This window comes from Poecile atricapillus, chromosome 4 (assembly GCF_030490865.1).
Source record: "Poecile atricapillus isolate bPoeAtr1 chromosome 4, bPoeAtr1.hap1, whole genome shotgun sequence".
In the NCBI taxonomy this organism is placed as follows: domain Eukaryota; kingdom Metazoa; phylum Chordata; class Aves; order Passeriformes; family Paridae; genus Poecile; species Poecile atricapillus.
Window position 1 is genome coordinate 75494217 of NC_081252.1, and position 12725 is coordinate 75506941.

Here is a 12725-nt window from a genome sequence, read left to right on the forward strand (position 1 = left end):
GTGGATCCCTTTCCATGCAGGAAATTCCCTGATTCTCCGAGGAAGGAACATGGGGAACTCAAAGCTGATCAGGAACAAATTTCTCCCGTTTCCCTGCGACGCTGCTGGGAAAAGGGACCAGGGGGGCTCCTCCATGGGATCAGTTCCATGGATCTGCTCCATGGGATCTCCTCCATGGGATCTCCTCCCTGGGTTCTGCTCCATGGGATCCCCTCCCTGGGATCTCCTCCAGGACACCTGGCCAGGTGCACCTGGGAATCCTGTGGCTGCTGCTCCTCATCACCATGGAGAGCGGCCACTGGCCACCCTGACCCCGGGACTGGCCGGGGACAGCCCCTCCTGTGGGGTCACCAGAGTGCCACCACACCCAGGGACAGGATCCACCTGCCTGAGACTGGCCAGAACCACGGAATCATGGAATGGTTTGGGTGGGAAGGGATCTTAAATCCCATCCAGTGTCCCCCTGACATGGCAGAGACACTCCTGGGACACTGTCACAGCTGGATCCAATCCCAGTGTCCAGCCTGGCCTTGGGCATTCCCAGGGATCCAGGGGCAGCCCCAGCAAATCTGGGAATTGCAGAATCCCAGGCAGGAATTCCTTGCCAAGATCCCAGCCCAATCTCCCCTTTCCCTTGGGAAGCCATTCCCTGGCTCCTGTCCCTGCAGCCCTTGGCCCCAGTCCCTCTCCAGCTCTCCTGGAGCCCCTGCAGGGACTCTCAGCATTCCCTGCATTTTGCCCTTCTCCAGGGGAACATTCCCAGCTCTCCCAGCCTGGCTCCAGAATCCTGGAGCAGTTCCAGGGCCCATTCCATGCTGACATAGGAACGAAGACCCCACCCAGAGGGTCCCAGAGCAGCCGGAGGGCTCCGGGCTGACCCCGGAATTCCGTTCCTGTGGAGGAAGGTGTGACCTCCCCCTGCTCTGGATGCACAGCAGCCGTGGGAAGGAGGGAATGGATTTGCAGGAAGAAAACAAAACAACCCCGACTTTAAATTCCAAACTTGTCCTTGATCCCGTCCCTGGCTGCTCAGGGGCTGTCACGGTGGGGAAGGGGAAGGGGAAGGGGAAGGGGAAGGGGAAGGGGAAGGGGAAGGGGAAGGGGAAGGGGAAGGGGAAGGGGAAGGGGAAGGGGAAGGGGAAGGGGAAGGGGAAGGGGAAGGGGAAGGGGAAGGGGAAGGGGAAGGGGAAGGGGAAGGGGAAGGGGAAGGGGAAGGGGAAGGGGAAGGGGAAGGGGAAGGGGAAGGGGAAGGGGAAGGGGAAGGGAAGGGAAGGGAAGGGAAGGGAAGGGAAGGGAAGGGAAGGGAAGGGAAGGGAAGGGAAGGGAAGGGAAGGGAAGGGAAGGGAAGGGAAGGGAAGGGAAGGGAAGGGAAGGGAAGGGAAGGGAAGGGAAGGGAAGGGAAAGGAGCACATCACGGAGTTCCAATTTCCAAGTCCCATCCTGACACAATCCATTATCCAAAGACAAACCATGACAAAGGAAAAGGCCCAGAACTGGGTTATGGAGCAATGTTTCCATGAGGGATGGCTCTTCCCCACCAGCACCAAGGTGCTGGGCCAGACTGGGGTGGGCAGTTCCCAATCCTTGGCCTCTCTGCTGAGCCCGGTAATGGGAAGAGGAATAAAAACACAAAATAACCGGATTTTGAGACACATCCCACATTCTCCAGCCTCTTCTGCCCCTCCTCGAGCAAGGAGCAAACCCCCAGAGGCACCACAGCCACCCCACGCTGCCCGGCATCCCTGGATTGGTGTTGCACCGTTACCTCTTCCTCCTCATCCTCATCCTCCACATCCAGGATCCCCGAATCCTGCTCCGACATGGGGCTGGTGTTCTTCACCTCCAGCTCGGAGCTGGCGCTGAATTCCTTCTTGGATTTCTTCCCCCCGCTAATCCTGGGCTGCTGGGACACGATGTTGTCCAGGTTTCTCTGCTGCTGTGCCTAGGAAAAAGCAGAGATTCCACCTGGGATTTGGTTTGGATTTCAGGCACGAGGCGCAGCCAGGCCTGGAAGGGGACAAAGGAGGCCGAAGGCGCCACGCGCACGGCGGAATTCCGACACGTCGCCTTTTCCCCGAGCCAGATATTCCCAGATCCATTTGCAAAGCAGGCCAGGGATTATGCAACGATCCAAACGCTCTCCTGACTCTTTCCAAATCCCAAGGCCCCGGCCCCCGTGCCGCCACATTGCTCCGTTTACGGCCCAGCTGCAGCAATATTCGCCCGCGGGCCATGTGGTGACTGTCACAGGCCGCGCTCAGGGACCTCCTGAACCGCTGGATTTGTTCCTCTTTTCCAGCCGTGGCGGCACAAAACATTCCACATCTGGACCCCAGAGGCTCCTGAAAGCATTTTTGTGGGAGCCCAGGAGGGTTTAATTGCACGTTGTTGATGTGCGGAACGAGCTGTAAAAGGTGCTCAAGGAAAAGGCCGGGATGGAGGGCTGGGAAGTTATTCCAGGGATTTTGGGGCTGTCTGGAAGTGGAGGTCACGCTGCGCCCTCCTGCAGAAATTCCCTGTTTTTCCTTTGATATGGAGCGCAATAATCGACAGGAAAAGTGGTTGGGCCCCGATTCTTTGGGAGTTGGTCAGGTTCAAACCAAAGGAGAAGGAATGGGAACAGCACGGACACACAAGGGGTCTCAAGGGCCAAATCCCAGCCAAAACCAGGGAAAAAAAGGCCAATCCCATGGATGTGGCGGTGCTGGACACGTGGGTTTGTGTACTGGAGTGACTGGAAATGAAACACATGGAAAACCTGGAATTTGTATGGATTTAGACACAGATTTAGAGGATTCCTCCCCATACTTTGCTGTGGATTTTTCACGTGTATAAAGAATAAAGGCGTGTGGGAATCACGGAATTGCGGACAGGATCTTAAGGATCCTCTCATTCCATGGGCAAGGACACCTTCCACAATGCTCCTGGACATTCTGGAATTCCAGGATTCTCTGAGGGGGCAAAAGGGGCCCATCCCCTTCCCTATGGGAATGCAACAGCCTGGATTTAGAAGGAAGCAGGAAAACCAAAAAACCTGTTGGAAATCCAGCTGTCAGCAACACCAAGGGAGAATCAAAACATTATTAATTGCTATTAAAAATCACTAATTGCTAATTACTTTTGCTACCTGACCTGCGGAGAGCACGAAGCTTTATCCATGTGCAAACCTCCCAAATTATTTCCTTTTCAACTCCTGGAAGTTTTAACATCCCCCCCAAAAATAATTCAGGAGCAGCTTTGATTTTTGCCAGCCTCGAAATCCCTTTGGAATCTCTCCTTGGGAAGCAAAACCCCACCAGGGAATGAGCACTGTAGTAATTCCCACATCTGAGGAATATCAAAATCCAAGCAGGGCATGAAGATCCCGTTCCTTGGAAAATCCAGGAGTGGATATCCCATTCCTCAGAAAATCCACCTCAAAGCCCTCCTCACCCCGAGCACACGCAATCAGCTGCCAATTAATTAACGAGCTGGGTAATTGATAATGAAATTCCGTGTACAAAGCTGCCCCTGGAGGTGGCTGCAGCGGGAACCGAGCGAATCCTTGGATCGGGATGTGTTGTCCTTGTGGGATGCGTTCTCCTTGTGGGATGCGTTATCCCGCAGCACAACCTTGACCTCTAGCGGTTGGAAAGCAGGAGTAGCCCTGGAGTTCATTACTCTGAGTGCTCCTCCCAGCCGAGCCAGGGGACTCCCAACCCATCCCTTTAAAAAAATCTCTTCGGGGATCAATCCCAACAATGGGAATTTTTGCAACCAAGCCCCAGAGGGAAAGGTCTGGGTGGACACTGCCCAGGACAAAGTTTTCTCCCGACGTCAGGACGCGGAGCCGTTGGGGAAAGGGGCATTTTTGGCTTTGGGATTCTCGGACTTCAGAGGCAGCGCTCTATAGAAAGGCCTTGCAACATCCCATAAAGGGAATTAGGACTTCAAAAAGGGGCGGGAGCGCGTGGTCCCTCAGAAGAGAACACAACAAAGGGTCGGGGCTGGGGTCCACCCTCAGGCCCGCCCAGCGCCGCCCTGAGTTTCCCAGCCGAGGCCTAATGAAGTTATAACCCCAAATCCACTGGAAATTTCCCCAAAAGCAAGCCCAGTGCACTCATTAAACCCTCCCGTTTATGTAATCCTCCTCCTTCTGGAGAGAGGAGAATCAAAGGGTGGGAAAAGGACGAGTTTTGGATGCGGCCCTGAGCTGGACGCAGATCATTAGGCAGGGTGGAGCGGGCCCGGAGCGCACAGGCGGTCATGGGAGAGGGAAATTTGGGATAACGAGCTGGAGGATGCTGCTGCCAGCCCTGGGCGGGAAACACGCGGGATTTCAGGCTGGACAAGGAATTGGTGTCTCCAAGGATCCATGGAAGCGCTCTCCAAGGATCCCAGACCTTGGTCCCACCTCTGCTTTCCAAGGGAAATCCAAGGGATTCATCTTCCCCTGGCCCAGCTCTGCTGTGGGAACACAGCAGGATGTGGTCAGGTGTCTGAATTGATAAGATCCAAACCAAATGTTGATAAGAACTCAGAACTCCCAGTTATTTAGAAATCAAGGAAATCTGTCCCTCCGGCATTGCTCAAGGACAAGGAGCCCCAGGTGGAATTTACCCCCCACGCTTCGGTTCTGCACTTTTAATGCAAATAAACTGATTTATCAAGAGAGGAATTTTGAGCTGGATTGAAGCACAAGCACCAGCTGGGAAAATCACAGGATTTGGGTTAGAAGGGACCTTAAATCCCATCCCATTCCACCCCCAGGGACACCTCCCACTGTCCCAGGCTGCTCCAAGCCCTTTCCACCCTGGCCTTGGGCACTTCCAGGGATTCAGGGGCAGCCACAGCTGCTCTGGGCACCTGTGCCAGGGCCTGCCCACTCTCTGAATGGAAAAAAAAAGGAAAAAATCCTATGTCCCAACTCCCAGATTTCCTAAAAAAGCAGCCAGAGGATGCTCCCGATGGCACAGAAGATCTCCAGCCCACCAGGAGCAACTGGGACCTGGAGGAATCTTCACCTTTCAGGACTTTTGTGGGGAGGAGTTTTAAATTAGACGAGATTTTCCAGGGATTTCTGCCTGAATGGCCTCACATTCGGTCAGTGGAGGTTTGCTCTCTTCCCTTCCTGGGAACACCGGAGCCAAATCCCGACCTGTGGTGGGCACATTCCGACTGCAGCAGGAATGGGAATGCTCCGAGCCCGGAATGAAGGAGTGATCCCAGACCCAGGCCCTGCCAGAAGGAACGGGAATGGCTTTTCCATCTCCAGGAGGACATTCCCAACCCCCTCACTCCCAGCAGGAAACAATCTGGACTGAGGTGACCTAGAAGTGAGAAATATCGAATTTTCTTCAGCTTTGTGAAGTCACCGAGGTTTCGGTTTCACTGTGAGGGAAAGGCAGAGGTGGGGGGAGGCTCAGAGGAAGCAGCTCCGGAGAAATTTGGGATTATCCTAAGGAACATTCCTGGCACCTCCCCGGGCCAGGGCACAGCAGAACAACCCTTCCATGGATTTGCTGTGGCACAGGAAGGATCAAACCCGACCTGCAGAGGAGCACTGGGGGGTTTGGGGGTTCTGTTCCCCACAAAGGGTCTGGAGGAGCCCAGGGAAGAGACCCCACATCAAAGGCCGGGTGACACCTTGGAAAATCAACAGAACCGGGGCTGGGTGAGGCCCAAAGCCCTCAGGGAATGACAAATCCAACCCAAAATCCACCTTTCGGTGTGGTTTCCATGAAAGTGAGGCCAGTTTGGGGTTATCCTGTGGAATTGCCTATGTTCTGGCTCGCTCTGCCCCACGGGAACACAAAACCAGGCAGGGGAGCCAAGGCCTGCTCACAGCTGATGTTTCGGAATCAAACACCGAGTGCTGGGCTCCTGGAGGTGAAGTTCCCTCCAAGCTCAGCCACTTTCCTCATCCACGAGAGCCTGGCAGAGCAGGAGCACCCCTGTCCCTCCATCAGGACAGAATTCCCAGCTCCTGGTGGGAATTCTCTTTCTGGACTGGCTGAGAAGCAAAGGCACCACCTCTAGGCCCAGGCCCAGCTCAGTGACCCACGTTTGTGCACTGAGGTTGTCACCAGGCAGTCCAGAAGATTTTTAGGAGACCTGGGACAGTGGGAGGTGTCCCTGCCCAAGGACTGGAAGGGATTTTTAAGGTCCCTTCCAACCCAACCCATCCTGGGATTCAAAGCCCCCAACAGGAAGGACTTTCCTCATCATTCCAGGATCCATCCTGAAAAAACCCCACAAGCTTGTGGACAGCAGCTCCACCTTCCCCACCCCTCACAACCAACCCCACCCAACCGAGCCAGAGCTGAATTTTTTGGAGTTGAATTTTTCTTAGAACTGGGTTTTCAAAGCAACTCAACTCTTTAAAATTGAGTGGCCCAAGCTGCAAACCTGCACCCAAACACCGTGGGATCATTCCCAACACCATGGGATCATTCCCATGGCAATGGAGTCATTTCCACTGCCATGGGATCATTCCCAACACCGTGGAGTCATTCCCAACACCGTGGAGTCATTCCCAACACCACGGAGTCATTCCCAACACCATGGAGTCATTCCCAACACTGTGGAGTCATTCCCAACACCGTGGAGTCATTCCCAACACCGTGGAGTCATTCCCAGCACCATGGGAACATTCCCAGCACCACAGGATCATTCCCAATGCCATGGAGTCATTCCTAACACCACAGAGTCATTCCCAGCTCCATGGAGTTATTCCCAGCTCCATGGAGTCATTCCCAATGCCATGGGATCATTCCCAACACCGTGGAGTCATTCCCACTGCATGGAGTCATTCCCAACGCCATGGGATCATTCCCAATGCAATGGAGTCATTCCCAGCACCATGGGATACTTCCCAGCACCACAGGATCATTCCCAATGCCATGGGATCATTCCTATCACTATGGAGTCATTCCCAATATCATGGGATCATTCCCAGTGCCACAGAGTCATTCCCAGTGCCATGGAGTCATTCCCAATGCCATGGAGTCATTCCCAGTGCCATGGGATCATTCCTAACACCACAGAGTCATTCCCAGCTCCATGGAGTCAGTCCCAATGCCACAGAGTCGTTCACAGCACCACGGGATCATTCCCAATGCCATGGGATCATTCCCATCACCATGGAATCATTCCCAGCTCCATGGAGTCATTCCCAGTGCCATGGGATCATTCCTAACACCAAAGAGTCATTCCCAGCTCCATGCAGTCATTCCCAGCTCCATGCAGTCATTCCCAGCTCCATGCAGTCATTTCCAGCTCCATGCAGTCATTCCCAGCTCCATGGAGTCATTCCCAGCTCCACGGAGTCATTCCCAGCTCCATGCAGTCATTCCCAGCTCCATGCAGTCATTCCCAATGCCATGGGATCATTCCTAACACCAGAGAGTCATTCCCAGCTCCATGCAGTCATTCCCAGCTCCATGCAGTCATTTCCAGCTCCATGCAGTCATTCCCAGCTCCATGGAGTCATTCCCAGCTCCATGCAGTCATTCCCAGCTCCATGGAGTCATTCCCAGCTCCATGCAGTCATTCCCAGCTCCATGCAGTCATTCCCAGCTCCATGCAGTCATTCCCAGCTCCACGGAGCCATTCCCAGCTCCATGGAGTCATTCCCAAAGGCCCAGGATCATTCCCAGAGCAGGCCATGGACCTCTCCAGGCCCTGCCTCCAGAGGCACCCTAAGGAAAAGTTGTTTCCCCACCTCCAGCAGGAAGGAGCTCCTTTAAAACCCCAATATCATCCTTTTTATGACTTCACCTCGTTTTTGGCACTCGAGTCTCAGCTCCCCTCACCTCCAGCCGCCAGGAGTGGCTGTGGAGCAGAGCCTAATTGGGTTTTCCTGATGAGACACCAGATAAAGCCCAGGCAGAAGGGGCTGGTGATTTAAGGGGAGCGATGATTTAAAGGCTGGCTTTGGTAGTTTTGATTAGTTCCTGCTGTGATGCTTGTACAGACCCCTCCAACAGGCTGAGACACCCAATTTACAAATATCATTTCCCAATATCCCTGAGAAAGGGATAAATATTCCTTAAACAATCTTAGGGAAGAAAAGAAAGGAGGGGGGGAAAAAAAAAAATAATAAAAAAAAAAGCAGCAAAGCAGACAGGCTACGGGGGTAGGAAAAAAAGAACGTTAATAAAAAATGACAGTGGGGCTGGAGCCCTGCCAGAGAGCCATTCCAAAGTTATAAAATCCCCCTGGGATCAGATAAAAGCAGGGATTATTATTGCAAGGTGTAAACTCAACGCACGGCCGCAGCTCCTGCTTTGAGTTTGCCCGCGGAGCCGGCGCTGCTGGGACGAGGAGGGGCTCGGCCTCTCCCGTTCCCGGTGCTAACTCGTTATCAGGGCAGACAATTTGTTGGAGGTTTGGCTGACAAAGTTCTCCCTCGGCTCAGGAAACGAGGCCCAACAATGGGAGGGTTTGTTTGAACTCCATTCCAGGTCATTAAATAAAAGGAGTTTGGAAAGGCGGCATTGGATGGGTTTGCTCTCCCCAGCGCCCCGCACGGACTCGGCCTCAACACCCCCCACTCCTCATTCCCCAAAAAGTCTCTTCCACCTCATCCAGAGCTGAAATCCACCTTGGGACTGATATTCCTAAATATCAATTTTCCTCAAATCCAAGTTTTTGGCATAGAGTGTGTGATGAGGAAAATGCAATTCCCCTTTTTGCTTTGCTCTCACCCCATGATTTACCCTCATCCACTGCTCCTGCTCCTTTTCCCAACCTGGATTTAATCCAGGCCTAATTCCACGGAGTTTACAGCTCAATATGCCCTGGCCAGGACCCCACCGGATTCCCAACAATTCCTGTTTGTGCTGCCCTGGATCCCTGGGAGTGTCCAAGGCCAGGCTGGATGGGGCTTGGAGCAACCTGGGATAGGGGAAGGTGCTGGAATGAGATGGGATTTGAGGTCCTTTCCAACCCAAACCATTCCAGGATTCCAGAACCCCTCTGCTCTGGGAGAGCTGGGAATGTTCCCCTGGAGAAGGGCAAAATGCAGGGAATGCTGAGAGTCCCTGCAGGGGCTCCAGGAGAGCTGGAGAGGGACTGGGGCCAAGGGCTGCAGGGACAGGAGCCAGGGAATGGCTTCCCAAGGGAAAGGGGAGATTGGGCTGGGATCTTGGCAAGGAATTCCTGCCTGGGATTCTGCAATTCCCAGATTTCCCGTGTCTGTCCCTGGATCCCTGGCAGTGCCCAAGGCCAGGCTGGACACTGGGATTGGATTTAAGGTCCCTGCCCATGGAATTGGTTGGGATCAAACCCATGGGATGAGTTCAGGAGCATTCCCATCCTCAGAGTTCATTCAGTAACTGGGTTAATTCAGCTTTTTACACCAAACCGATCAAACCTCAGCTGTTTTGGGGAGAGGCTGCTCAGCCCATCACTGGGAGAAGGGAACGACCCAGACTCTCCCTTCCAAGGAGAAATTTATCAAACGAGGATTGATAAAAAGCCTCGGGCAAGCACAGCCTCTGGGTCAGCTGCGCAAAAAAAAAAGGCACTTTTTAAGAAGCCCTTCATGGCCAAAGTGTTGATTTACACTTCTGTGGGATCCAGATCTGTGGGCAGCTTCAAAGGGAGCTCAGTGGTGCGATTACAAAGTTTATTTATCACATTTACGCGCGGCGGAGGAGCCGAGAATGAGCTCGGGGGACCGAAGGCGGCAGCGGGAGGAGGAGGAGGATGGGTGTTCCGCAGGGAATTTCAAACATGAAAGCCTCAGCCTGACAGCTCCTGACGGCTCTGCTCCAGCAGCCCGAGCTCTTGGGCAGATAAATGCTGCACAATTTATCTGAGCTCAACTGAGATTCTTTGATTCGCTTCTACCAACGATTTAAATTTCCTTTTCCAGCCGGGAGCGCCCCTGGATGAAATCCCTGGCCCTGGGAGCTGCTGTGACCCCCGGAGCTGCTGGCGATGCCCAAGGAGGCTCCGAGCCCCGCTGGAAACTCCCACAGGTGGATTTAACCTCTCCTCATTCCCAACTGGGACCCAGCTGGGTGAGAGGGGTCACAACCAGAAGTGGTCACAGGTGAGAGGCTCTGCAGTGACTCAGGAGAGCCCAACCGTGCAGGGCCTGGCTCTGGGAGCTCTCCCAGGGAATTGGGATTGTTTTCCAAGCCAGGCTTTGTTCCAACACGCTCCCTGAATGGCACAGGGAACAGGGTTTGGGGTTGGTGGGGTTTTTTTTCCCAGTGAAACTGTTAAAAAAGAGAAAATCCAGGCAAAAGGCTTTGTTTCCTCAGGAAAAAAAAACAACTAAAAAAACAGAGGAAAAGGGAATGAAGCTGGAGAGAACAGGGGGGAGTCAAAGGGACAAATTCAGGCTTTGACTTCAGGACATTCTAGCAGAGAATTGTAGAATTACAAAATTGGGCAATTAATGGAATCACAGAGCCCTTTGGGTTGGAAAAGCTCATCCCATTCCAGCCCTTCCATGGCCAGGGACACCTCCCATTATCCCAGGTTGCTCCGAGCCTTTCCCTGCCCATCCTTGGGCTCGGTGCCGCTCTGGGGCCTGGAGCACCAGGAAAGCTCCAACTCAATCCAAAGGCACTCCGTGAAATCCCAGCATGGGAATATTCCCAGCTCCAGGAGCTCCTCAAACCCCCTGGGGACTCTGCAGGTGTTGTCCCCACCTCTGTCCTGGCCCAGGGAAGGTGGGAGCCTCACCCCTCTGGATATTCAGGATAAAAGCAGCCATGGATTTGATCTCACTAAAGGGGGAAGCTGTTGGGATGGACTTCCCAGGGTTTGATCTGGGGGAAAATTCTGGAAAAACCATCCGAGAGTGTGCTCAGCTTGGAGCTGCCCCGGCCCTCACTCCAACCACGAGTTTGAACAGCCCGATTCCAACATTTCCCAGTGGTTTTCCTGCTGTTTTCCCTTCCTGGCGGCTGGGAAGCGCAGCCTTTGGAAGCTGCTGGTTTCCTGAGGAACAGCCTGTGGGTTATCCCTGTTTTCTGCAGCGGGAGCTGCTCCCTCAGCCATGGAGCAGACAGGGATTACCACCCATGGATGTTCCACTTCTCCCTGAGCCTCACAGAGTTCCCCAGGGAGTTATCCCGGCCTGGCCTCCCATGGAATCCTTGTATCCCGCTGCTGTCCGTGGGAGTTCCCAAAGTGCTGCTCCACACCCCCTCCCTGGGCTCTGGCATTTGGAGATAAGGCTCCTTTCAGGATTCTGCTTTTGTTCCCCTTTATCAGCCTGGGCTGGGTTTCTGGAAGGTTCTGAGGGACTGGCCACGGTCACGGCGCCTCCCTGGGATGGTCCCGGTTCTCCTGGAACACACAGGACTCGGTAAATCCCGGGAAAAGCCCAGCGTGGTCAATGCTGGACAGAACAGGATCCTGGCTTTTCCACAGGACAGGCTGTAGGTCATTAAATGAGATCTGGGAAGAGCTGCAGAGATCCTCTGGATCTGACTCAGATCCCAGCCAGAACATCCTCAACCATTCCCGCAGTAATCTGGCATAACAGGATCCTAACGGGACACATTCCATGGCTGGGATCTGGGAACACACTCAGCAAATGAGGGAGAGAGAAGGGATCTGGAATTTTCATGGTGTCTGGAAAGAACATGGGAATGGTTTGGGTGGGAAGGAAACCTTAAAAACCATCATGTTCCACCTCCCACCGTCCCAGGTGGATCCAATCCCAATGTCCAACCTGGCCTTGGGCATTCCCAGGGATCCAGGGGCAGCCCCAGCAAATCTGGGAATTGCAGAATCCCAGGCAGGAATTCCTTGCCAAGATCCCAGCCCAATCTCCCCTTTCCCTTGGGAAGCCATTCCCTGGCTCCTGTCCCTGCAGCCCTTGGCCCCAGTCCCTCTCCAGCTCTCCTGGAGCCCCTGCAGGGACTCTCAGCATTCCCTGCATTTTGCCCTTCTCCAGGGGAACATTCCCAGCTCTCCCAGCCTGGCTCCAGAGCAGAGGGGCTCCAGCCCTGGAGCAGCTCCGGGGCCTCCTCTGGACTCTCTCCAGCAGCTCCACGTCCTCCTGCTCTTGGCCCTGGGGCTGGGGCAGCTCTGCAGGTGGGGCCTGACCTGAGGGGCTCCGGGACACAATTCCCACCTTTCCTTTGGGATCAGCCCAGCCTGGGCCATTCCAGCCTCATCCATCCCAAATCCTCCTCCCAGGGCGGTTCCCAATCCCTTCCCTCCCCATCCAGCCGGGATTGGTCCTGGAGTGATCCAGGTGCAGCCTGGCTGAACCTCCTGAGGTTCTGTCCCAGCTCTTTAGGAGTGACCCCCCATCCCATCCCATCCCACCCCATGGATCCCATCCCATTCCACCCCATGGATCCCATCCCATCCCATCCCACCCCATGGATCCCATCCCATCCCATCCCATCCCATCCCACCCCATGGATCCCATCCCATCCCATCCCATCCCATCCCATCCCATCCCCCAGCCCCGAGTGTCCGTCTGTCCTCTCCCTGTCTGTCCAGCTGGACACGGGGCTGTTGTGTGGGACCAACACTGCCCACAAACCCCAGCAGATCCTGCCAGTCCTCGCTCCCTTTTCCATCAAAACTCCAGCAGGAATCCAGGCAGGGATCACCCAGAAAAGCTGAACCCTAAAACCCAAAGAAGCCCCAGGCATCCTGCACATCCCAGCAGCAGCAGCAGCAGCACCTCCACCTTCAGGAGGCTTTAAAAACATCATTTAAAAAAGAGAAAAAAAAAAATAAAAATAAAAAATAAAAAGGATAAA

The 12725-nt window shown here is 54.2% G+C and overlaps 1 protein-coding gene across 4 annotated transcripts in view; it reads right to left on the reverse strand.

Annotated features, from left to right (window-relative positions):
- Positions 1-12725, reverse strand: part of EXOC6B (exocyst complex component 6B) — a 282178-nt gene that overhangs the window by 158872 nt on the left and 110581 nt on the right. For all 4 annotated transcript variants that reach the window (XM_058837776.1, XM_058837775.1, XM_058837778.1 and 1 more), the window contains one exon: positions 1766-1942. In XM_058837776.1, the coding sequence (XP_058693759.1) occupies positions 1766-1942 (177 nt within the window). The remainder of the gene's footprint in view (positions 1-1765; positions 1943-12725) is intronic.